The 27,278-nt window shown below is 47.8% G+C and overlaps 1 protein-coding gene across 1 annotated transcript in view; it reads right to left on the reverse strand.

Annotated features, from left to right (window-relative positions):
- Positions 1–27,278, reverse strand: part of USP43 (ubiquitin specific peptidase 43) — a 1,531,566-nt gene that overhangs the window by 775,748 nt on the left and 728,540 nt on the right. Inside the window, exon 4 of the mRNA XM_069654572.1 lies at positions 20,629–20,721. Within this exon, the coding sequence (XP_069510673.1) occupies positions 20,629–20,721 (93 nt within the window). The remainder of the gene's footprint in view (positions 1–20,628; positions 20,722–27,278) is intronic.

The following is a 27,278-nucleotide window of genomic DNA, read 5'->3' on the forward strand; positions in this document are numbered from 1 at the left end:
GCTCAAGAGCGCCTTCGGAACAGAGCGATGGATGACGCTAAGCAGGCCCACTGGCAGGCTAAAGCGAGAATATACGAACTAGGGGACAAAGCGGGCAAAATGCTCGCCTGGCTGCAGAAAAGAGACGAAGGACAACGCCATGTCCGGGAAATAGTCACACCACAGGGCGACAGCTATCACTCAGACGCTGAGATTGCTGAGGCCTTCTCGATGTTCTACGCAGACTTGTACCGAGCCCCAGCCTCTCCACTAGACCCCTCCCTCTTAGCCGAGCTATCGTTGCCGACGCTCTCCGTGCAGCAGAGGGAACATCTGGACTCCGCCTTATCAGAGGCCGAGATTTCAGAGGCAATATCTCAGCTCCAGCCGCGGAAAACACCAGGCCCAAACGGATTCCCCGTTGAAACCTAGCAAAAGCTAGGAGCAGACAAAATGGCGGCCCCCCTGCACAGAATGTTTCTTGCCGCCTGGGATCAAGGGACTCTCCCACCAGACCTATTTAAGGCGACCATCGTGGTCATACCCAAACCTGACAAACCTCCACACAAATGTGCTTCCTACAGACCTATATCATTGATTAATGGAGAGGCCAAGGTCCTCGCAAAACTCCTGGCGAACCGGTTACAACTGGTTGCATCCACCCTGATTCACCCGGACCAATGTGGATTTCTGCCCCACAAATCGACCCGGATGAATCTACGCCGTCTCCATTTAGCAATGGAGAGATCTCCGATTATAATCGGACCTTTGGCCCTGCTGGCAATCGATTTTGAAAAAGCATTCGATTCAATTCAATGGGATAGCCTTTGGGAGATCATGCGCTGTATGGGATTCGGGGAAGTCTTTTTAGGATGGGTACAATTACTCTATACTAACATCCAGGCGGAGGTAAGGGTAAATGGATGGTCCTCTCGATCCTTTCCCTTGGGCCGAGGTACGCGGCAAGGATGCCCACTCTCCCCCCTTTTGTTTGCCCTTGCAATCGAACCACTCGCTATTTGGCTTTGCCAAAATACAGCCTGGACGGGGTTTAGTTGGCCAGACGGCTATGAGGACCGTACATCTCTTTACGCAGACGACCTCCTTATATACCTGGGAGACCCGCCTCGATCCTGCCCCATCATAACACAGCTGCTCGTCCACTTTGGTAAATTTTGCGGACTCAGAATCAACTGGGATAAATCAGTTTTCTTCCCTGTAAAGGGTGGAGAGCAGGCCATCCCCCAGGAGTGCCTGTACCGAGTTGAACGACAAGGCTTTCGATACCTGGGAATCTGGATATCCGGGGACCTGACAAGTTATGTAGAACACAATCTCCGACCGATCACAGTTCATTATCGATGTCCATCACTGGAAACTTCTCCCCCTGACCCTTATGGGTAGAGCGGCACTCTTTAAAATGATGACCCTTCCCAGATACCTTTACGTCCTTCAAAATGCCCCACACAGAATCCCAGACTCAGAGTTTCACCTAGCAGAGACACTTCTTAGGGACCTTATATGGGGGGGGGGAGGTCAACCACGAATAGCGTTAACCACTCTCCAGAGATCGATCTGGGAGAGGGGAGTGGGAGTCCCCCGTCTCCAAACCTACTACTGGGCATCACAACTGGCTGTGGTTAATGATCTTCTTCACGGGAATCGGGACCTACCTCACATACGCGCTGAGATGGCTACTATACAAAATGCAGACCCGCTGACCATTCTCTATTAACCCCTCCCGAGAACCCCCCCACCCACAACTACAACGCACCTCACTATGGTCTGGAGACAGGCACACCGGTTCGTTGGGTGGGACAATAAAGTTACCATTGCACAACCTCTCTGGCAAAATAATAATCTAGCTGCATCCCGTGAACTTGAGCCATAGCCCAACTGGATGAAAGCAGGGGTCACGCGAGTGGGGGATATGCTCACAAATGGGAAACTGACCTCATTTGAAGATCTACAGTCACATTTCCAGATCCCAAATACGGAACGGTATCATTACATACAACTAGCCCACACTTTAAGAACCCACTTAACAGCAGACACAAGGCTACCGGACTACACCCCCATAGAGCGCAACATCCTACCAGCGTATATTCCCACCAAATGCACTTCCATCTTATATAATGCCATATCCTCCTTTGCTACCCCCGAACTGAATGAGCTCAAGGCGAAATGGGAAGCGGATGTGGGAGAAATAGATCCGGAGGACTGGATACAAGTCCTCATGCATCCTCGAGAAATTGCTATCTCCTCTAGGCTCCGACTGGTGCAGTTGAAGATACTGCACCGGGTATATTACCCTAGGACGCGACTATACGGCTGGAAAAGGGCCCCAAACCCAAATTGTCTCCGATGTGGGGAGGAGGAGGGAACTTTCTTTCACATCTTGTGGGCATGTCCCCGGATACAAACCTTTTGGAATGCATGCTGTGGGGAGCTCTCCAGGGTCCTGGGCCGGACCATACCACTGGACCCAAAAGCCCTACTCCTGGGAATACCTAATGAAATCGAAGCTAACAAGTGGGAGAGATTGCTCCTACACACGGCAACAGGGCTGATCAAGCGTAATATAGCGCAGAAATGGGGAGCCCCTACCCCCGACAATGGATCAATGGAAACTGGATATGGACGTGTGCGCCATGATGGAGCATAGGATCTATTCTGCAAGGGGCTTTCCCAACAAAGCCTTTAAAATCTGGGATAGATGGGAAGAAGAAGCGATCTAAGACTCCCTCCTGCATGCTGGGGAGCGTGCAATGGGTATTATGTACTACACGCCAATATATGTACTAAGGAAGACTCTTGACCACAGCTGATATGTGTACTGCCTTTGTTGATTGAGACGGACCATGATAGTCCTTATGTTGATTTGTTTTTGTTCTTGTGATTGTTGTAATACAATGATAATAATAAAATACTTTATTAAAAAAAAAAATGCAGGCATTCATTGACCACTTAGATATCAGTGTCATTGTAGAAATGCACATTCCCAGCACTGCAAGTGTTGGGAACACCCACACAACTCCCGATCCCTATTTGCGATAGAACGGCTTTTCAGTATTTTTGTTTAGTGCAAATGCACAGTAAATGTGCATTCTTTTTTTTACTTTACATTTTCATACGATGCGCTACTTAAGGACTGTATGCCAGCTCCAGGCAGACAGCAATGAGTATGCTGCTGGTCACGTGACCAGGCCCCGCCACTCAGTTTCTCCACCCACTACCTATTTAATCAGTCCTCCTTAGGCATCCTTATCACCAGCATACTCAGCAAAGTATGTGTGAAGATAAGGGCCTGACCTGTTTGTGCCTGTTCGGGCCGGATAGGGCCAAGAGCCTGCCTGCTATCCTGCATTTCACATACAAACTAATCACTACTACTTACCAAAAGACGGCACCATGTGTCTCCTCCCTCCACAGCCCATCCCCACTCTCACTAGGGTTCGAATGGCCAAGTGACCTGCGCAACTCCAGCAAGCTACCCTAGCAATCCTCCGCTATATTGCCCTTGCCCCATACCACAGGCACACGCCCTCCATGTTGATCTATACTTACTCAGCAGTCGCTCACCCTGCACAGATCGCTGACCTCATCTTGTACAACAGCCTTGATGCCCTGATCATCACTGAAACATGATTTACCCAATCCTCTACATGTTTTCGATGTCCACATACCCTAAGGATACTGCATCCAGCATGCCATCCAGCCAGGAAGGGCAGGAGGCGGAGTAGCAATCATCCACAGGAGCTATTGGCCAAGCTCAATCATCCTGTCTCCTAGAACAAGCTCTTTTGAATCACTTGCATGCCTCTTCCCTCTATCGCACAAGGAATCCATCATCATCCACCTCATCTACAGACCACCTCACAAGAGTGACTCTTAACATTGCAGACATCTCCAACTTGCTCTCTTCTGCCAAACTAGCAGATTTAAATAATGTCTTTCTCAGTGATTTTAACATCTTGCAGTCACAGGCTGACAACCACACTCTAAGCATGCTTTTTTGCACTGACCACTTCTATGGACTGTACGCAAATAGTGCACAACAAAGGCAACACCCTAGACTTCGTCTTCACATCATTCCCCTGCTTCACCTGTGCAGACCCTATCCCACTTGACTGGTCTGATGAACTGACGTCTTATCAGTCACCCACTCAACTAAGGCTCACCAATGTCAGGCTAAATGCCCCCTCACTTAACGCTGCTCATTCAAAACCTTCCCGGTAAATGAGCTAGAAGCACATTTTGCAGACTTCCCCAACACAGGGAATGCCCCAAACCTGCTGGAATTATTCTGCAACTCTGCTATGAAACCGGTGGACACTCATGCTCCCCAAAAATCCAGTGGGGCTAAGACCAAACCATCCACTCAATGGTACACCCCCAAGCTATCCTCTAACAAATGCTCAATCAGAGCCCTAGAGAAACGATTGCGCAAAACTATAACTCGGGAGGCCTCACCAACCTCAAATGTCTCTGCCCATACCGTAGGATTCTGATTGCCAAGGCCGAAGCTGCTTACTACTCCACCACCATTGCAGCAGACCCCAACAGGAGCAAAGCCCTCTTTGAAGTAGTAAAACATTGTAGCAAACCCTCACCCGACCCGAGGTACCAGCAACTCAGGAAAAATGTGACAGAATCAAAACATTTTTTATTGAAAAAATAGACAAACTCCGTAGACCATCAAATCAACCTCCCACAGCATTAGCATCCCTTTGCAAACACAATGCCCCCCTAGTCTCTCCTCTTTTTCCCCCAGATCTCCTAAAAATGATTGCATTCCTCAAACCTGCTTAGTCAGATGACATAATTAAGGCCACCATCATTAAACAATTGATGGGCCCGGAGCTCAATGCGCTCCTCAGCATCAATGCCTCCCTCTTAAAAGGATCATTCAAGGACACCTCAAGACTGGTCTCATAAGACCTCTTTTGAAAAAAACCATGGATTCCAGACAATATGGCCAACTACAGGCCCATTATGAACTTCCCCTTTATTGGCAAAATCTTGGAAAAAGTAGTTGCTACACAATTACTCACTACAATCTAACCAATCGAACTACTCCACCTCCTAAATGACTATCAGTCAGGCTTCCGCCTAAAGTTCATCATCGAGAAAGCCACCATCCAGGTAGTAGATGATACCTTCCAAATCATGGATGAGGGTGACTAATGCCTCCTTATCCTCCTTGACCTCTTGTCTGCATTCGACACTGCCGACTACCGCATCCTTCTCTCTCGCCTTGCCGTCAGGATGGAATTCTCTGGCACTGTCCTCAATTGGTTTTCCTCCTACCTCTCAGGCAGACACCAGGCTGCCCAGATGAACTCATTGCATTCTAACCAACTCCAGGTCTCCCGCCTAGTCCCCTCTCCCCAATCCTTTTTAACCTTTAGACGGAGCCCCTGGGCACTCTCCTCAAAGAATCCAATATAGCCATCCACCAATATGCAGACGATACTTGGTTGCACATGAGAGGAAATAGCATGCAGGACATCATTTGTCTACACAATTACCTATCTATCATCCAGTTCTGGATGTCGACTGCCTACCCCAAACTAAACCCATACAAGACTGAATTTGTCCTCGTCAGTCCTCAAGCTAAAAAACAAACGTGTCCAACAATAACTAAATAACAATCGCAAAGAGGGATTTGATCCACAACTCTCAGACTCAGGCTTCACCATTGACCATCTGTCCTTCCAGAAACATAGCCAAGAAGGCCCAACTAGACTGGCTCAGAATCTCTACCGATCAAATAAAAAATAAAAAAATTAAAAAAAAATCAAACCCTTCATCCCACCGCAGGACTTCCGCACCGTAGTGCAGGCACTTGTGGTCTTGCACATCTATTGGGGAAATGCTCTCCTGACAGGGCTCCTAGCTGGTCACTTGGCTCCGCTAAAAGCAGTCCACCATGCTGTAGCACGTCTTATTACAGAACCATGAAATGTGACCGAATTACCCCATTCTACGTGAACTACTTTGGCTTCCACTACAAACCAGGATACTGTTCAAGATTGCATGTATAATCTACAAAGCAGTCAGGAGTAGCACACCAGTGTACCTGGCGTCTAAGCTCCACATATCTGGTTGCACATGCTCCTCGCACAGCAACTCGACCAACTGGCTTGAATCACAACGCAAAGCGTACCCACAAACAATCCTTCTCTTGTTATGTTATTTTGCATTTATATAGCACCTTATGTACCATTGGTATGATCTCAAGGCGCTGGTAGGTTGAATGCCCTCCGGAACAGGAGAGAGAGAGAGAGAGAGACAGAGAGAGAGAACCGGATATGTGTGCAGCAGGTGAGGCATTCGTGTGATAGCTGCTTCTTAGCGGTAGGTGTGGTGGTTGGGAGATCAAGAGTATGTGTTCATTCGGGCAGGTTGTTATCCATACCGATTCTGGCTGCGTTAGGCCTGAGGAGAACGCCTAGGCTGGAGGGTGTGTAACCAGCTGTGTTTAGTTAGGATGATGGGCAGTATGAGGCAAGTGATGGTATGAGAACAGCTATACCGAATGGTGTCATAGTATTGCTGTGTTCCAGTTGAGTGGTGATGTAAAGAAGAGAGTAAGCGTGGAGATGTGATATGGTGGTTTACCTTAGGTGCTTGAGATCGAGCACACTCCATTAGATTCATGCACTCCGACCGTTCCATGCACTCCGACCATTCCATGCACTCCAAACCGTTCCATTCACTCCGTTTATGCGCCCCAGCCGTTCCATGTGCCCCGGCCGTTCCATGCGCCCAGGCCGTTCCATGCGCATTAACGATTTTATGGATTCCAACCGTTTTATGTACTTTGATCGTTCTATGCACTCGAATAATTTTTGTAAATATTCATTCTGTGCCCTCTATCTGTTCCGTGCATTCCACTCTTTGCATGTTACGTTATGATATGTTACTTTGCATTTGTATAGCGCCTTGCATGCCGTTGGTATGATCTCAAGGTGTTGGTAGGTTTAACGCCCTCGGGGACCGTAGTTCAACAGACCCTTGCATTCCAACCAACCCGAGCACTCCAACTGTTCCGTGCCCTCCAATACGTTCCTCTGCCCCACACACTCTTCGTCTGCCCCACGCACTCTTCGTCCGCCCCATGCATTTCATCTGTCACATGACCTACATCCATCTCGTGCACTTGCTTCATCTAATCTAATCGTTCAGTTCATTCCATGCACTCTGTCATTCAATCTATCCGTTCCCTACACTCTACTTGTTCCGTGCACTCGATCGGTTTCATGTGCTCAATCCTTTCCATCTTCTCAATCAGCGTATTCCTCATGTCTACTTTGTTCCTCTTGTCCACTTTATTCCTCTAGTCTACTTTGTTTGTCACGTCCAATTAATTTCTTTCATCTATTTCATTAATTTCATCCACTTCCTTGCTTTCATTCGGTTTATTCCATTCAACCACTTTCTACTTTCATCCAATTCACTCTTTCTATTTAGTTTATCTTTTTTAGTTTACATTTAGCGGTTATTGGTTTTAGATTTCTCACTCGGATCGTGATGCTGGATAGTCGTTTATGAGAAGGCGGCTTTGGGGTAAGGTCATTGATTGCTGTTGTCCAGTATGACCTACACGTCGATTTCAGGGGAAGAGCCATGTTTTCAGTAGTTTGCGGAAATTCATGAGGTCTTCGGTGAGTCAGATGTGGGGTGGAAGTGCGTTCCACAGAGTCGGGCCAGGGCCGAGAATGATGATCCACTTAAACTGACAGAGTTGGTTTTTAGTATGACTAGGAGGCCGGCCGAGCTTGATCTTAGAGTGCGTGGAGGTTTGTAGGCTTTTAGCTTGTCTTGGAGATATTGTGGTCCGGTTTTATGCATTGCTCGGTGAGAGATGCATACGGTTTGGAAGGTCACCCTTCGGGCAATCGGAAGCCAGTGCAGAGTTTTGAGGGCTGGGGAGATGTGATCTCTTGGGCCAAGTGCTAGTAGCAGTTTGGCAGCGGCGTTTTGTGCTCTTTGTAGTTTGGTTAGTTGGTACGCGTGGACTCTGAGGTAGAGGGGGTTGGCGTAGTCTAGTCTTGACATGACAGACTGGACCGCGGAGAGTCTGTTGTGAAAAGAGGTGTATGGAAAAATGCTCCTAAGAGTTTTAAGATGATAGTGGCAGGACTTGGAGACATTATTGACTTGGAGCGAGAGGGTTAGGTCTGAGTCTAGGTTGCATCCAAGGTTTTTACTGAATTTGAGGGTGTGGGGGAATTGCCCATGGCAGATGGCCAGGGTAGCGGGGGCGGAAGAAGTTCGGTATTGCCACATACCATGATTTCAGTTTTGGAGGGATTTAGCAAGAGGTGGTTTTTGGTCATCCAGTGATCTACGTTGAGGAGGCAGGAGGCGAGGTTAGGTTGGCAGTTGGCTTTAGAATTCAGGAGTTTTAGGATCAGTTGTGTGTCATCTGCGTAGTTGTAGCACAGGATATCGTGGGAGTGGATTATTCGTGGGAGGTTGGACATATAGAGGTTAAACAGGAGGGCTGATAGGCACACTCCTTGTGGAACTCCAGTGTTGACCAGTCAGGCGTGGGACGCATAGGTCGAGAGTAGGGTTATTTGGTTCCTATTGTCGAGGAAGGATGCTATCCATTTGAGAGCGTTTCCACGGATTCCTAGGGCATGGAAGCAATCAAGGAGCATTGAGTGGTTGATTGTATCGAAGGCGGTGGATAGCTCAAGGAGGATTAGTCCGGCGCATCCCGCAGAATCAGCTGTGTTTTAAGGTCATCCAAGATTGAGGTTAGGGTGGTTTTGGTTCCGTGTCTGGTTCTGAAACCTGATTGAGCGGGGTCAAGGAGATTGTTTGCTTCGACAAAGGCATTTAGTTGGGAGTAGGCGGTTCGGTCAATGAGTTTGGCGAAGAACCTGGTGTTTGAGATGGGGTGGTAGTTCTTGGGCTCGAGAGGGTTGAGGGAAGGTTTTTTTTTTTTTATAGGAGAGGTTTGACATGCGCAGTTTTGAATGCGTCGGGAAAAATTCCAGAGGATTGGGAATCGTTCATGATGGTTCTTGTGTGTCCTCCTGCGCAGGTGGAAGCAAAAATGTCTTTGAGGGTTGTGGCTGGGCATGGGTCGAGCGGGGAGTCGGATGGTTTGCGGGCAGAGAGAAGTTTGCGAAATTGGTCAGTTGATATTGGAGTCAAGGAGTCGAAAGTTGGTAGGCTAGCGGTCGCAGGTGGTGGGATGGCAGGAAGGGCGGGTGGATTGCGTGGTGGGTGTATTAGAGCTAATCTGTTGGGTAGCAGGTTTGTTCTTTTGAAAGCTGTGGTGTAAAAGTGAAGAGAGAGTGAGTCGCATAGTGATTATGAAGGGGTGGGACGGGTGGTGGTACATGAAGGTTTGGTGAATTTGGCGATTATTTTGTGAAGTTCTTTGCTGGGGTTTTTACAGTTTAGAATTCGAAAATTGTAGTGGGCTGTTTTAGCTTTCCGGATTTCGGCCTTGTAGTGGCGGTGGTGGCGGGCCAAGGTGGATCTGCTCAGGGTTGTATTGTCTTTCCGCCATTTGCGTTCTAGGGATTTATATAGCTGTTTTGCGGTCTTCAGTTCTGGTGTGAACCATCTAGGAAAAAGGCCCTGGCGACCTGATGGTTTACAAGAGGGGGTGAGCGGGATTAGAGAGGAGTTGAGCCAAGAGTCAAAGGCGTCGGAGGTTAGTTGCTCGTTCGGTAGGTGCGTCGGGGGAGGTGACCAAAGGAGTTCATCGGCTAAATCGGGAAGGATCTTTAGTTTTTTCCAGCATTTGCGTAGGTTCAGAGGTTCTGGTTTGGGTAAGGGGAGCGGGATGGGTGAGCAAATGGCGAAAGCAATAATGAAGTGATCAGACCAGATGATAGGGGTGTGGGGGTTTAGATGAATCAGGTTGTGGGAGCAGAAGCTGGCATCAAGGGTGTGTCCTTTATAGTGCGTCGGTCCGTTTATGTTAGTATGGAAGTTAATCACGTCTAGACCATCAACCAGAGAGTGGGTCATGGGGTTGGTGGGGATCTCAAGTCATATGTTGAAGTCGCCTAGAACAGTGAGGGTGGGATGGTTTAGTTGGAGGGTGGCAATAGAGTCACAGAAGTTGTTTGAGAATTGCCTGTCGTAGCCTGTGGGTCTGTAGATGATTAGGAAGCTGTGGGAGAACGAAGGGGGGAGGGATAGTTTTACGAGGAGTGATTCACATTAAGGAATGGATGGCTGGTTGTCGATGACTGAGGCGTGGAAGTGAGGCTTGAAGGCAATTGCTATTCCTCCTCCTCTAGAGGGACGGTTTAGAGGGATGAGGGAGTAGTCTGGGGAAAGGCTTTGTTGGCGATAAGGGCAAAGTCATCGGAGAACCAGGTTTCAGTGATAAAGACTAGGTCCAGTTTGTCAGAGGCGAGGAGGTCAAAGGTGCTGTGTCTGTTTTTTGCTAGAAATCTGGCATTAAAGAGGATGCAATTTACTTCGGTACAGGAGGATTGTGAGGGATTTGCAGGGGTGGGGTGTGGGAGGGAAGAGGGTGGAAAAAGGGGAGCGAGAAGGGGGGTGGTTGGTGGTCATTGGGAAGAGTAGGCGTGCAGTTGAGTTGGTGGGGTTGAGTGGGGAGGGATTGGACTGGTGTGATGCGGTGAGTGGAATTGGGACCGAGGATTTGAAAGTGGGTTGAGGTGGGGTAGGAGTTTCAGTTGTGGTCGGTGAGAATTCAAGGGAGATGGGTTTCAGGTAGGGCGAGGCAGGGGGGAGGGAGGTGAAGGTTGAGAGTGGAGGATTGGGAGGTGGGTCGAGACAGGAATGGTGAGGAGTACTGAGAAATTGAGGGAGACCATGTACGTTTCCTCTTCAGTGTTTTTGTTGCGGGCGGTGTGTGAGAGAGGGTAGGGGGGGCCAGAGGGGGAAAGGGATGCAGCTACTGTTCTTGCCAGGGCGAGGCGTGCAAGTTTTAGGGAGGGGAACGAGTGGGGTCGGAGGGGGATGATGGTGGGAGTTAAGGGCGGTGGAAAGTGGGTGGTAGTGGAGATGGGTGAGCTTGGTAGGCTAGGAGGGCCGTTAGTCGGGGGGCAGGTCTGAAGACAGTATTCAGGGGGGGTCAAGGGTGTTGGATGAGCAAGGGTCTTGGGATGGTTGGCTCGCCATTATGTCCCTCTGGCTTGGTGTTTGGCTAGGGGATGGGTAGGGCAGAATGTCTAGGAGAAGGGGGGGTTGGGCGGTAGGGTGGGCGTGAAGGGAGGCGGGCGCGAGGGGATCATTTTCTGTGGATCTTGGTGGGTGGGGTCGACTCATGGTTGTGCAAACTTTCTAAAAGCAATTATACCACAGCTATGCTGTTAGGAGGACTTTCTAAATGCACTAAACCACAGATTTGCTATTAGGCAAAGATATGCTATTGGGCACGCTTTCTAAATGTAACTATACCACAGATATGCTGTTCAGGCGGACTTCTAAATGCAACTATACCACAGATATGCTGTTTAGGCGGACTTCTAAATGCAACTATACCACAGATATGCTGTTTAGGCTCACTTTCTGAATTCAACTAAAGGACTTTTTGATGCAACTATACCACAGATCAGCTGTCACGGCAGACTTCTAAATGCAACTATACCACAGATACGCTATTAGGCACAGATATGCTATTAGGCACGCTTTCTAAATGTAACTATACCACAGGTATGTTGTTATGCAGACTTTTTAGTGCAACTATACCACATATATGCTGTTTAGGCAGACTTCTATATGCAACTATACCACAGATATGCTATTAGGCACAGATATGCTGTTAGGCGCGCTTTCTAAATGTAACTATACCACAGGTATGTTGTTATGCAGACTTTATAATGCAACTATACCACAGATATGTTGTTTAGGCGGACTTCTAAATGCAACTATAACACAGATATGCTGTTTAGGCTCACTTTCTGAATGCAACTAAAGGACTTTTTTGATGCAACTATACCACAGATAAGCTGTTACGGCGGACTTCTAAATGCAATTATAACACAGATATGTTGTTATGCAGACTTTTTAATGCAACTATACCACAGATATGCTGTTTAGGTGGACATTTTAATGCAACTATACCCCAGATATGCTGTTTAGGTGGACATTTTAATGCAACTATACCACAGATATGCTGTTATGGCAGACTTCTAAAAGCAATGCTACCACAGTATGAAGATGTTTACAATAGTTTAGTTTTTAGGGTTAAGTGGTAGGGTAGTATGGCGTGAAGTAATTGCATCTGTCCCCACCCTTGCCACACTTATTGTTAGCTTTTTGCTTATCCTGCGCATACCTGCAGATACAACCTGGAGCCATCACTGAAGGAGCCGTCCTTTGCCTTGGGTCCTTAGCCAATGAGCTGCCGGGCAGAGGGCTTCCTTGGGAAGACTAGTAATGAAAGGGGTCGCGCTTGACAGGGCCAATCAGGGCGGGTGGGGGCGGTGCGAGACGAAGGCGAACCAGGAAGCGGGTGCGGGGATCGCGGCAAGGGGATCTAGGGCCTGGGGGCATTGAAAATTTGCTTTAGGGACACAAACAAAGGGAAGTAGCAGATAGGCAGGGTCTGTACTCACGCATGCACCCACTCTCTGGAGCTTGATCCTGGTGTCTGCTCAGAATGCCTTTACTATTCTCCAATTTCACAATTCTCTCAAAAGAAGGCTCTTTCAACAACGCCCGAACAAGGACTAATTCCAACCGATGCGCAGACCTCACTTTACTGAGCTACTGTTAAAATATGTCAGCCCAAATGCCGGCTACCCACACTCTGTACAGCACTATGCTGCTCTCGAGGTAAAATAAAATATAATATATATATATATACATACATATATATATATATTCACCAAAAAGACATGAAAATACAGCATACATTGTCCTATGGTGAACACAAACGTCGTACTACAGGAAACATGATGCATTAAAGATTAATTGATCGATTAAAATCGTAGTTATTAACAGCCAAAATGCACACTCATTAGTTCAGCAATGCTATACACAATTTCATATTGTGTTACTGATTACTATAAAAAAAATGTGCCCCAACTTCTTTGTACAAGGCAAGGGTCTGTGATCGTTGGCTCTCCAGGTGTTCGGGGCTAAAACTCCCCGCATTCACAGTCTGCATAGTCAGTGGGGAGGGATCATGGGATTTGCAGTCCAGAACTCCGGTGAGCCACGAGTGCGCAGACTCCGTGTATAAATCAACCAGCTACAGGGCCCTCAGCTCAGCAATCAAACTTCCAGTCCTAGAACAGCAGCACATTTCCAATCCACACTGATCCCCTCTCCTGTATTGGGAACTGAGGACTGGCCTTGCACACCAGCCTGGCTCCACTGGGCCTCTCACTGACAAGAAAGGGGCCCATCACTCACCACAGAAAAATACACCGACAGCTAAAGAGGGGCCGGGCCTCTCGGTGCCCATAGAAATGTACACTAACAGAGGAGGGGCCTCTCGCGAACCACAAAAACACACGCTGAAAAAGCAGGGGCCTCTCACGGACCACAAAATACACGCTGAAAAATGTGGGGCCTCTCACGGACCAAAGAAGCATACACCGACAAGAGAGGAGCCTCGCTGACAGCAAGAGGGCCACTCAATGGCTACAGAAACATACAACAACAACAACAACAGGTTCCTCTTAGTGACCATAGAACATTCCTTAACAATGGGAGAGGGGCCTTGCACCGATCACATATATCCATTGATGAGGTGGGCTCCCATGGGCCATGGAAATGTACGCTGACAACATGAGAGGGGTTTTTTACTAGCCATATAAACACTGACAGCAAGAGAGGTGTCGTACTGACCATAGAATCATTCACTGAAAAGAGAGGTGCCTCTCACAGAGAATATAAACACATTGACTGACAATAAGAGGCCTCTCAAAGACCCCAAAAAATGTAGACACTTGCAGCAAGATGGATGTCTCTCACAGACCATATAAATAGCCATGGACAACAAGAGTGTCATCTTACCGACCACGGAAAAACAGTGAAACGGGAGGAACCCTCAGACCATGGACACATGTACAGTTACTTGACTCTCTCACGGTTTCATTTCTCAATATGAGTGAAACGATCAATTCAACAGGAGAACCAGATTTTTTAAATCGCCGTTGGACAGCCCGGGTGAAACGAGTCTCAGTTCAGAGGGCAAGGACTGAATGGTAGCAGCCTGCAAAGGACTGTGGCACACCCAGAGAGTGGGGGGAAACTCGCCCCCTCCAGACCCTGGCCTGGGGTGTCCTTGGGCACGCAGACTGTTCCCATTGGGTCTTGCGCTTGGTACTCACCATGTTGGTAGCTCGTATAACCACTGCATTTGTCCATTTAGCCTTTCTTGCCAATTATTCCTTTGCGCATGCCCCTTAGCTGCACCTTACTCCTCTCATCAATCAAATTGGCATGACACAGTGTTTCATATGGCAAACTAAATCCTTCAACCACGGCGAATCTGCAGGGTCCCACTGCAGGAGCGAGATGATTCGGTCGTCGGACCCTGCTGCTTATAAGGCGTCTCGCCCCGCCCCTTTCCTTTGTTTAGCCCTTCGTGGGCTTTTGGGTTGTTTTGGCGGTATCAACAACATTGGATCAGGAACTAGCGAGCGGAGGCGCTTCAGTAGGCTAGGTTGGGGACACACGCTGGGGCTGCAGTGGCGGTCGCTCGTGGAGGAGTTGGGGGCGTTGCTATAGTCCGTTCCTCGGATGGGAACTAGACACTGGAGGTTTTCAATGGAGCCGGAGCGTGATTGAGCGGAATGAGACTTGGAACACACGTTTAGATACGAGAGTCGGCTGGGACACTGTGGAGGGACGCTAGCAGAGGCCGTTCCTCTATTAGGAACTAGGGACGGAGGCTCTGTTGCAGAGGAGAGGAGACTTTCAGAGAAGGCGGACCCAGGCAGGGCGGAGCGGTGACCGGGTGGAGGGTGCTGGGTTCGAGAAGGAGAAGCGGTCTCTGGAGTCGGATGCAAGGAGTGAGAGTGCTCAGAGAAGGCGGTAAGAATGGGTAAGGGGAAAGGGAAGGTTGGAAAGAAAGGGGGGGTGGAGGAGGAGGAGTCAAAGAGGGGGAAGGCATCTTCTGTGAAATTTACACCTGTGGAGGGTGGCAAGGGGAGAAATGAGGGACGGCATCGCAGCAGATCCCCTCAGAGGGATGATGAAGGGGGGCTGGTCCGGGACATCTCAGGGTCGGGGGCTCCAGAAAAATGCGTTTTGGAGGGGCTGGAAGCCTCAGTGAGCAGTATGTCTGAAGAGAAGATGCAGTCTGATAGTGTGTGGAAGGTAGTGTTGAAACCTGAAAATCGTGACAAGACGTTTTTGGGGGTGAATCCAACGGAGATTGCTAGATGGTTGAAGGCAGCAGTGGGAGATGTTTCCCGGATACAAGTGGTGGCTGGGGGTCGATTGTTGGTGGAGGGGTCGGATGCTGTTAGCAAATCAAAGATTCTGGAGATGCATTGTCTGGGTAGGCATGCGGTAAGAGTGTTTGATCAAAGTGGAGTGTCTTGTAAGGGAGTGCTGTATGGAGTGCCAGTGGTTATGAGTATGTCTGAGGTGGAGGAGCAACTATCGGGAGTGGGGGTGGTGGAGGCGTGGAGGTTGGGGAGGAGGGATGCACATGGGAATGTGGTGTCTACAACTGTGGCAGTGAGATTTGAGAGAACGGAGTGTCCGGAGGTGGTGATGGCTTATCAGAGGTATCGTGTGAAAGCATATGTGGCAATGCCATTAAGGTGTTATAAATGTCAACGATTTGGACATGTGGCGAGAGCATGCAGGAATGAGAGACATTGTGGGAGGTGTGGTGGAGAGCATGATATAAAGGAATGTAAGGTGGGGACTCTGGAGAAATGTGTGAATTGTGGGGGGGAGCATTCTTCCGCGTTTAGGGGATGTGAGAGTTACAGGGTGGCGAGAGAAGTGGTACAGGTGAGGGCGGCGGAAGGTCTGTCTTATGCGCAGGCTGTTGCAAAAGTGAAACCGGTACGGGTAGTGACTGAGGTGAGTGAGAAAAAGTCGGTGGTGGATGAGGTTGTGGGAAGAAAGAAAGTGCTGGGTGAAGTGAAAGGTGTAGAAATGGTGGTTGTTCCAAAAACTGAATTTTTGTGTTTTATAGTGAATGTGCTGGATCTGGTTCAGGGGAACGCGTCTATCAGTTCATCAGATCTTACGAAAGGAGTAGTGGAAGCTGGGAGAAGGTTTTTGAATGTTGTAGATGTATCAGAAGAAGATGTGTTTAAGAAGGTTGCTAAAGTGCGGAAGCTGAGTGGGGTGCCGGCATGAGAATTTTGCAGTGGAATGCGAGGAGTTTGTTGAGGAATGGACAGGAGTTGAAAGCCGTGTTGTGTGAGGAGTTGAATGTTGATGTGGTTTGTATTCAGGAGACGTGGTTGAGGAGTGATTTGAGATTTGTGATACCAGGTTTTGAGTTGTTTCGTAAGGATAGGTTGGAGGGGAGAGGGGGGGTGTGGCTCTAGCAGTTCGAAAGGGGTTGATTGCAAGGGAGATTGTGGTGGATGGAGCAGTAAAGGCGATTGGGGTAGGGATTCGGGTAGGAAGATCGGAAGTATTGGTACTGAATTATTATAATCCGTGTGAGGTAGTGGAAGTGGGTGTGTTGACTGGAGTGATAAGAGGACATGTGGGATCCTGTGTTTTGTGTGGCGATTTTAACAGTGCCAACACGTTGTGGGGTAGTGATAGGACAGATATGAATGGAGAATTGTTGGAAGACATGGCGGATGAATTGAGTCTGGTATTGCTGAATGATGGGTCGGGTACGAGGTTGGATGTGAGGACTGGGAAGATGTCGTGCTTGGATCTGACCTGGGTGACTGCTGCAATTGCAGGAGAATGTGATTGGAAGGTGCGTGAGGATGGAGACATGGGGAGTGATCATTCTGCTATTTTGGTAACTGTGAGGGGTGAGGTAGGGATCAGGTCACGTATGACTGGGAGTCGGTTGAATTTTAAGAAGGCTGATTGGGAGGTGTACAAAGGAGTGTGTCGGGATTTGATTGGTCCAAGGGGAAGAGAGGGGGGATTGGATGAATGGAATGAGCATCTGGTGCAGGGAATGAAAGCAGCGTCTGTGGCAGCAATTCCGGAGGTTGAGAAGGGGAGGGTGGGAAGATCGAGGTTCCTTGGTGGTCAGTGGAATGCTCAAGAGCAGTGGCGGCACGAAAGAAGGCTAGAGCAAGAGCGGTGAGAACGGGAATGTTGGTGGATTTGATGGCATATAAGAAGGCTAAGGCGGTGGTGCAGAGGGTGATTAGGGAAAGAAAGAGAGGATATTGGAGAGACTATTGTGGGTCTCTGGGGAGTGATTCTGGTGTGAGTGAGGTTTGGAAACAGTTCAAGCGGATGTCCAGATTAATGAGGTCGCAGGGTGGTATGTCTGTGTTGTTGAAAGGAGAAGAGGTGATTAGTGAGGATGGGGATAAGGCGAATTTGTTGGGGGAATACTTTGCGGGGGTTCACAGTTCAAGGAACTTCCCAGAAGAGGTGAGGATACGAATGGGTGCGGTAGAGGAGGAAACGCGAGAGGTGGTGGCGAATGTTGGGCCTTGGGAGGAGCAATATGAGGTTTCATTTTCGATGGTAGAGTTGAATGGAGCGATTCGAAAGGGAAAATGGTCTAGCCCTGGGGTGGATGGAATTATGTATGTATTTTTGGAGAAGTTGCCATAGGAATGTAAGTTGGAGGTATTAGCGTTGTTCAATGAGATCTGGAAGAATGGAGTTTTGCCGAAGATGTGGAAAAGAGCGATTGTAGTGGCGATTTTGATGGGTGGCAAGGTTCCTACAGAGTGTAAGTCATATAGACCGATCGCGTTGACTGTTGTGTTGTGTAAGATTATGGAACGGATGGTGGTTTAGCGATTGGGGTTTTATTTGGAGTCGAATGGATGTTTGAGTGACTTTCAGAGTGGGTTCAGGAGGAATCGGTCGGTGGCTGACCCATTAGTGAGATTAGTGACTGGGGTGGAGGAGGCATTATGTGATGGAGAGTTGGTGGGAGCGTTCTTTTTGGATTTGGAGAAGGCGTATGATATGGTGTGGAAGGGAGGGTTGTTAGTGAGACTGTTGGAGATGGGTGTGAAGGGAAGAATGTTTCGGTGGATGAAGGCATTTTTGGCAGATAGGACATTTCAGGTGAGAGTGAGGGGGGTGCTGTCTGAAGTTTGGAAGATGGAGAATGGGACACCACAGGGGAGTGTGATTAGTGCAACGTCGTTTAATGCAATGGTGGATGGGTTGATTCGAGCTTTGGCAGGAATTGGGTGTCAGGTGGATTTCTTCGCGGATGATGGTGTGGTCTGGGTAAGAGGGCGGTGTTTGTTGTTGGTACAGAGACGGTTGCAAGCTGCGATTGTACGCATGGAGGAGTGGTGTGGGAAATGGGGTTTCTCGGTGTCTGTGGATAAGAGTGTGAGTATGGTGTTCTCAAGGAAAAGAGTGCAGCAGGAGTTGAATTTGGTTTTGAAAGGTGTGAGGGTGAAGAGCGTGGAAGAGTTTCAATACTTGGGGGTGATTCTGGATAGAAAGTTGAATTGGAATGTGCAAGTGGATGGTGTGGTGGATAAGTGTAAACGCAGGCTGAATTTGTTGAGGGCGGTGACTGGGAAAGAATGGGGTGCGCAACAGAAGTGTTTACGAATGTTGTATAAGGGGTTGATTTTGAGTGTGATGGATTTTGGGTGTCAGGTGACAGTGGGTTATACGTCTAGTCAGAAGTTGAGGTTAGATAGAGTACAGGCGAGGGCATTGAGAGTGTGTTCGGGTGTGATGAGGTCCTCCCCAGTGAATGCGGTTCAGGTGCTTGTGGGAGAGATGCCATTGGGGTTGAGGAGGGATGCGTTAAATATGAGATGGTGGGTGAAGTGTAGTGCGAAGAGTGTGGCTCATCCGGTGCGTGAATGTTTGAAGTATAACTGGAGGTTTGACTATTACAGGGATCGGTGGAGGAGGAAGGGGGGCACTTTTGGGTTCCACATGTGGGAGAAGGGAGTGCAGTGGGGTGTGGGTGATTTGATGATTGTGACAGATACGGATTTGGAGAGAAGGCCGAGGTGGATGATGAGATCTCCAAAGGTGTGTTTGGAGTTGGCAAATGTGGTATCGAAGAAGAGAGGTATGCGGGGAGAGATCAAAGCTTTGGGTCAGGAGTATGTGGCAGGAAAGGAAGGATACAAGGTGTTTACGGATGGTTCAAAGGATCCTATGTCTGGGAGAGTGGGAATGGCGTATTATATAGAAAACATCGGGGAGTATAAAATAGGACGACTGACGAATGATGTGTCTATTTGTACGGCTGAGTTGGTGGCGATTGCATTGGTGATTGACAGGGTGTATGAGTTGAGGTATGAGAAAGTGGTGGTGTTCTCAGATTCATTGAGTGGGTTACAGGCGATTGTGGCAGGGGATGGTGATAGGAAGGATGTGATTTTGGACATTAGGATGAAGATTGATCGGTGTGTGCGTGGGGGTATGGATTTAGAGTTGGCGTGGGTTCCCAGTCACAGTGGCATTTTGGGAAATGAGTTGGTGGATCTGGCGGTGGGTGAGGGTATGAGGAGGGGAGCGATTGATATGAGGTTGCCTTTGAGTATGAATGAGGTGAAGGCTGTGATGATGAGACGGGTCCTGGATGAATGGCAGGAGAGGTGGGTGAATGGGGTGAAGGGCAGGTGGATGTTCGGTGTTCGTGGGAAAGTGTCGGTGAAGGTGGATGCAGGGAGTTTAGAATGGAGGAGGGGGGAGGAGGTGATGCTGAATCGGTTGAGGATAGGTCATGTGGGGCTGAACGACTGTCTATTTCGAATAGGGAAGCGTGAATCAAGGGACTGTGCGGTGTGTGGGGTACCTGAAACGGTGGGACATTTTTTGATTAGGTGTGAAAGACATGTTACGGAGAGAGAATTGATGAGGGTTCGGTTGAATGCGTTGGGAGTGGCTGAGCTGAGTGAGAGGATTATACTGGGAGGTGATGGGGAGAGAGGCAGGAGGAGGAGGAGTGTGATGTTGGATTTTGTGAGACAGACGGGGAGGTGGGAGGAGTTGTGAGCTTAAATGGAGCCAAATAATAATTAGTGGGTGCGGTGCACATCATCCTATAGGATGGGGAAGCGCCTGCGTGGGTCCGCCCACGCTTCCGATAATTAAGAAGAAGAAGAAGAAGGGTTGTTTTGGCGCCTCGGCGCCGTTCTGCCCCCTGCCCTCCCCTTTCCCAGGGGGAGGGTAACATGTTGTAGGCGACATGACCCTGCAGCAGTTAAAATGCTGCCTCCTCCATTTGCTTTTGTTTTTTCTTTCCGTCGTCAGCGACAAAAATAACACATTGACACCTCCATTCTTGTTGCTGCAAAATGGTAATGGGTGGGTTGGGGGTAAAGTATGTGGCAAGTGGGACATGGGGATAGGTGAGGGGTGTGCACACCCCGCCTCCGAAGTTCCCCATTTTGCTGTAAAACGAAACTGCAGCTTTTAACCACAACCAAAAACCTGTGTTGTTCTAACATGGAAGCGAAATCTCCTCCTCCTCCCTCTCTCCTCCTTCCCCTTGCCCCCTCCCCCAAACACACAGAACTAAACAGCCAAAAGGAAGCCAAAAAGAAGCCAAGGGGAGTTGGATTTGCAACGTACCTGGTCTGGCGCAGAGGGATGGGTAAGGTGACGCACAGGAATGGGTCGAAGGTGTTGCTCTGCTTATGGCAGTGAGGGCAGGTCAGGGAGGACCTAGAAGGAAACAGAAATATGTGTCAATGTTATTAACATTCATTGGCAACATTAACCGTTTTGTAGATTGCGCTGAATGCCACACGTGAAGCAAATGAACGTGCTTCCCATCTATGCAGCCTCCCTGAGCTGTTCTGAGCACGGACTACAACTTAGGAAATGAATGCACCACCCGTTTCAAAACTCATGGCAGCGCTAAAGTGCAACCTATAAGCCAAAACCATTGCTGGGGCAAACGATCCAGCAAAGGGCGCACACCGGAAAAGCGTTGCTTATGAAGCAAAACTAATAACACCAATTAAGGGCCTTATTCAAATTAGCATGTTATAATGGCAAACCCCCATTGATTAACGCTCAGTGAATTAGGCCCTATAATGTCCCCCGAGGGGGAAACAAGGCAATCTAGGGACACCTTGCGGATTTTTTTCCTCTACAGTGCCATTACTCCCCTACAATTTATACCAATATTGTTACCCAACTGTGGCACGAAAGCACAGCATTTCAGACCAAACTCAAAAGAGTGGGAGGCACCAAAGGGGGAATGGATGCTCTGTTCGTAATGCAAAACCCTCCATAAACTGAACCACACACCATAACTTGTAGAGCAGGTTATATTTGAATGTGAAGAGGTTTTCTACTGCATCTGTAACACCACGCTTCCTGTGGGGCTTGCTGGCGCGGTTTTGTATCGATTTAAATAAATATTCCTCAACTCACCGTTACTCCTTTAATCAATCCATGGAAGGAAAACACCTGCATGGCATCCCTTTTGGGCGTGTATACCTTCCGTTTGAACACAGATGTCTGCAGCAAGCACATGAACTTCCCGAGCTATCTTATCAGTTTAACGGACCTAAAGGGTCCTCCTGATTGACTCCTTACTTACGATCAAGGGACGAAGTTGTACTTACGCCCCCCTCCCGCCCTAAATGTATTTCTTTGGATTCTGGTACATGTCGTCCTGCATTTATAATTGGGGGTTGGGGGGGGGTTTGGGAGAATACAAACACATTTTTAAGTGCTAAGAAAACAAACCTGGATAATGAATGTCAAGTGGCGCGAGACTGGAAGAGGGCGGGTTTCGGTGGTAAACAGCAAAAGAAGTGGGGGCAGAAGGATTGAGTACTGCGAGCTGTGAGAGCGAGGGCATCTGGTCGGCATGTTGGAGGATTGGAAAGATCGTGTGGAATGGGAGGAAGGGAGCCGGGGTTGGACACTTAGTAGGCCTGACCTGATTCTGCCAACTGCTGGCCTATGCATGATTGGGTAGTCATGCAACTAGCATCAAACTGTGCTGTACTGCACCCGTCGAGTCATTTCTAAACAGTCATCTTAGAATTCATGGCTTAATTGCAGTTGTAAAGGAACTCCCAGTAACCAAATGTACCTTGAACCACATGATTTATAGACAATATGTGTCCTCACATCTGTTCCTTGCACTGAAGTTCTATTAAAAACCAGCACTGACTAAGCCAACCATTTTGGATTGTGTAAAGGTATTTTGCAGCCACTGACATACTATGTCTAGGTAATCAAACCTGCTGACAACTATTGCCAGTTTATGTCCAGCAGATACCAGTATGCCAGTGCCTGGCAAATGGTTATACCAGGACTACACAAGCGAAATCTATTGGCTTTGCCAATGCGTGTTCATGTTGACCTGCATCCATCTCTACTTGGCGCACAGTTGATGCGCACGAAACCGCAGGGTCCATATTTTTGGTGGAAAGCCATAACATCGCCTTCTCTTCAGTTTGCATCTTCGACTCGCCTTGTGGGATGTATTTACCCATGCATCCGAGCCCTACCTCAAAACTGTGCAGTATTGACATGGAAAACATCATGATGGCCAGAGCTTCCCAGAAAATGCACAGGGAAATGCATGAAGAATAGGCTGCCACTCATTTTTGCTGATGTTATGGGCACAAGAAGGACACTGCCTAAAACCACCAGTGGACTACCCACACAGTAGTCTGAAACCATTGGGAGTGGCAATGCTGATTGCCAAAAGCAAACCCATAACTGTTGGGAATTCATTTTCTTAAATCCCAAAAAGGGGTGCAGTACCAGTACTCACCACTATCCAAAAGCCGGCGTTTTAAAACAACACCAGATTTTACTTTTTTGTAGAAAACTGAATAAATGAACCCAAAACATGCCAAAGAAAGACATTTTAAGAGGTGGATCCAATGTAAAGTTATATTCTGAAGTGACTTGAAGGTTTATAACAAGACTGGCTGAGCTGTGGATTTCAGCAGTTTAAGTAAATTTGGACTGAAGGACACTAAGAATCTAAATGTTTAAATTGACTGAGTGACCTACTTTTGTGTGTCACATAGGTTTCAATTGTTTAAATGTCATAGTTTTAAACTTAGAATCAGCATTCTAGCTGCATATGTAAAAATGTTCAGTTTTATTTGAATGCAGAAGACTGGGGAACAGAAATGACATGTAGCTAAAAACTGGCTTAAAGAGATTCCAAGTTTGCCTGGCAACTACCCCCATCAGGAGTGAAACTTGAGTCACAGCTGTGTTCCCAGGCCTATCTGCCTTTTGCTGGCCACACTAAGGATATGCCATCTCTCTGATAATTGAATTAAGGGGAGCCCCCACAGAATACAGGAGCTCTGAACAAAGCCCTGTCCTGACCCAGGCAGATGGTTTATTGCAGATGTCGTAAATGTAGCTTCCTCCTGGAAGGACAAAGGAGGGGCACTGCCTGTGAGAGCAAGCTGGCTTGGCAGAACTGGAAAAACCAGAAATTCAACCTTGTGCTGGGGGAAAACCACACCCCTTTGGGGCCAGAACATAACTCTAAAAAGATGAATAACTCATAGTACGGACATGTGAAAATTTTATAAATGACACCATAATTCTTGTGATTTTTCTGCCCACATTTTAAGAGGTTTTTAGAACCGGTGGCATGTTCAGGGGGGTTTTAGCGGAAAAGAGGATATTACTCAAAATGTGTGCATGTGAAAAATCTGACACTTCATCAACTAATGTCCATACTCCTTGCGCACATGTGTGTAAATTTGGGTTAATGTCCGATATTGCAAACCAGTTAAAAAGTGCAAAATATTGCCATTTCTGAATGCAAGCCCCCAGGAAGAGCAGAGTTGGAACAGGGGATACCTCCTGTGATATGTGATGGGTGCATGTAATTTCAAACCACTGTGTAGCTATGAAATATGTATTTGGTTCAAATCTAGATTTGTGTGCAAGTTGACAGGAGGAGTGGACTTTCTGCAGGCTGTAAAATGACATCACTCTGACACAACTTAGCTCCCCCAATCAGGGGAGAAATGAAAGCTTGGCCAATGATAAGTGGAGAGGGGCTGGCTAGTGATGCTGCTCACACACACCCATTTTAAAAACACATAAAAGCAGAGAGACAGGACAGATAGGGACCTTCAAATCCATTTGCAGCTGGAAGCTCTGCCGGGAAAATCCATACTTTACCTCCATCAACCTTCAGAGACCCAGACCAGACCAGCAGAGTAGAGCTGACCTGTTAGCAGAACCAGAGAGAGCTGACCCAGATCACTGTGAAGTGCAGAGACCAGAGTCCAGTCTAAAACCTGACCAGATCCATGGCGAGACCCATTCTAATTCAAGAATATAGTGTGAGTACCTAGCAAGACTGTGCAGAACCAATCTCTTAGTTAAAATAATATAATTCAATCTATTTTAATCTAAGTAGAACTGCCTCCTAACTGTCACCTGTCATTTGTAAAGCTGTCACTTGTCATTTTCTAGTTGCAAGCTGCACTTGTCTTTGTGAACTTTAAAATTTCAAATCTGAAAAACGACCTTTATTTAATCGCTCATATCTCCGTGACCGTTTGTGCTAGAGACTTGCAGTAACTTTCCTCTGAAAGCTGGGAATCGTGGCTTTTCTACGAACCTATAACTGCATTCCTACCCCCTATAGTTTTGCCGCAATCGTGAAAAACGCACTCGCGAATTTACCGCGATTTGCCAATTTCTCCATGTGTAAAAATCTGCTGCTGCTTGCCTTCCGTTGCAAAAATTAGTTTGCAACCTGACAATCATTATAGAGCATTGCTAAAGTGATCCTGAACTTATTCAAAGCATATACCACTCACCCTAAACCTCTAGAGGGAATTAAAAGCATTTTAGCATATTTTTCACTCCATTGCCAGCACATTTAAAAGCATTTGGGCCTGTGTTTTCAACGTCTGTAGTCTAAGTTGCTGGGTGAACTGAATCACATTTGATTGCATTTCTGAGAACTGTGTGCCTTCCTTCCATTTCCTTGCATTGCATAAAAGGGGGGGGGGTGAATTGTCCAAGAAAGTGATTACATTGTCTTTTGCTGAAATTCTATCAAGTTATTTTCTTTACTGCATTTCATACCACATTGCATCCATTTGAAACCATAAAAGTATTGTTGCTATCTTATCCATTTCATGTCAACTCCTTAGTGATTATCAAGAAGTGTGCTAGTGCCAGATTCTCCGTTGTTAATCTTTATCATACCAGATTAAGTGTGATATCCAATTATTAATTTATTATAAAGCGTGATATAATATATATTGTTTAAGTTATCAAATAAACCTTTAAACTTGCAAAACAGAACTACTTCTTGGCTCAGTGGGGTCAGGGGGATTCCAAGGGAGGGGTGTTATATAGGGGTAGTCATCCAGAACGCATGAACTGGACATAGATATATCAATAAGGGTTTTCATTCAGTATTCTAGACTAGGCGTTGACTTGGCTGTAGTGCTGAATTGAATCCTCTTACAAATTGGGGGCTCGTGCCGGACGTTTGGGTTAGATCTATCACTTGTGCAGATTAATACAGTGTGCCAGCTGACCAGATACACATATCCGGTCGGATCACCACGCTGTGTTACGCTGTAAAGCACTCCTCATAGGAACGCTCTTAGGAAAAGGTCTGTTTTGCAAAAATAAAATACAAACTTCTGTAAGTCAGGACAGAGACCAATCTCTAGAATGACGACCTTAGTAGACATGAAAATAGCCAGAGAGGACCTCTTACATAAACTATTTGTGAGAGGTGAATGGACTGAACAGGGCCAGGATGCCTGGTTGCAGGCCATCACGCGACAGGTCACTGAAACAGGGTCAGACCTATGGAGAGATCAGGGTCCCCTACATGTGGCCCTGAGTGAACTATACATGGCTCCTAAAGCTAAGGATGAACAAGACAAGATGGTTAGGATAGCCGCATACCTGTACCTATATATGGGAGACATGCAGGATAAATGTACTGAAAGCCAAGATCTGGCGAATAAGCGACAGATGGCGTTAGAGAAGGTCCAATCTGACCTGGTCTCTTCTGAGCAGAGGCTGCAGGGGAGCCAGGAGTCAGAAAATGAGAGTAGACAGCACATCATTAAAATAAAGAGGGATATGGACATCCTGCAACAGGAAAAGGCTGACCAGGATACCAGATTTCTGGCCTTGCAGAAGGAGTACCAAGAAGGTTTGGACTCCCTACTGCAGAGCCAGAAAAAGCTGGAGCAACAATTAGACTTTAACAGGGCATGCGCGGAGCAGGTAGTCACCCTGCAAAGCCAGCTAGATAGAGAGAAAGAGGAGAGCAATAAACTGATTCTGAAAGACCTGGATACCCAGGCAGAGTTTGATGAGGAGCGCCAAAAAGCTGGTGCCTTTCAACAACAGAGGGACGACCTGGCAGCACAGATGCAGGCTCTCAGTCAGGAAAGAGACACTTTAGGCCAGGAAGTCTGCCACTTAAAAAAGGAAATTGAAGAAAATCACCTGGCCCTCCAGGGGCTAGGTGACCTCCAAAAAGAAAACCGGAACTTGGTAGAGCACACCAGAAGGGTGGAAGATGCTCTGGCAAGAAAGGAGCAGGCCAGTAGGGATGGGACTCAGGAGGTAAACCTCCTGCAGCAAAGACTGGCCCAGTTCTCCAGGACCAACCAGGAAGCACAGAGGGAAAATGAGGCCCTCTGTCAACACAATGATAGGCTCCAACAACAGGTAGCGATGCAGGAGAGACTGATAGAGTCTAGTAAGGCCTTGACTGAGGAACTGAAAGCACAAATGCAGGCTCTTGCATTGCAACAGGGAGCAGGGGCGGATAGAGATGAGGTCCGCTGGGAAAGAGAGACTCATGACCATAACCTCAGGAGCCCTAACACCAGGGGCCTTCATCTCTCCCAGTCCCTGGACTCTACCACCCCCATGTCCCCTGGCGCACATGAGCACAGGGCCACAGGGATGGCAGATTACTATCCAGCTAAAAGTATGGGGCTCATAGGCCAGTACCACTCAGGAATGGAGGGGTGGGCATCCAGGTATGGGCACCCAAGTACAGTACAGTTCAGTGGGGAACCCCAGGAGAGTAGGCCCCTTAAGGGCATCCTGAAAACCTCTGCCCAGTTAGGTCAGTGGGGGGGTACCCAGCAAATCCTGACAGCAAGGAGGGATCTGAAGACTCCTCTGAGCGGTACAGGACACAGGAGACCAGGTCCCCACATTCTGCCAGCCATTTCCAGGCTCGCAGAATCCGGGAAAACCTGGAAGAACAGACGGGAACC

The sequence above is a fragment of the Ambystoma mexicanum genome, chromosome 3q (genome assembly GCF_040938575.1).
Source record: "Ambystoma mexicanum isolate Mex_15411 chromosome 3q, UKY_AmexF1_1, whole genome shotgun sequence".
NCBI classification, from domain to species: domain Eukaryota; kingdom Metazoa; phylum Chordata; class Amphibia; order Caudata; family Ambystomatidae; genus Ambystoma; species Ambystoma mexicanum.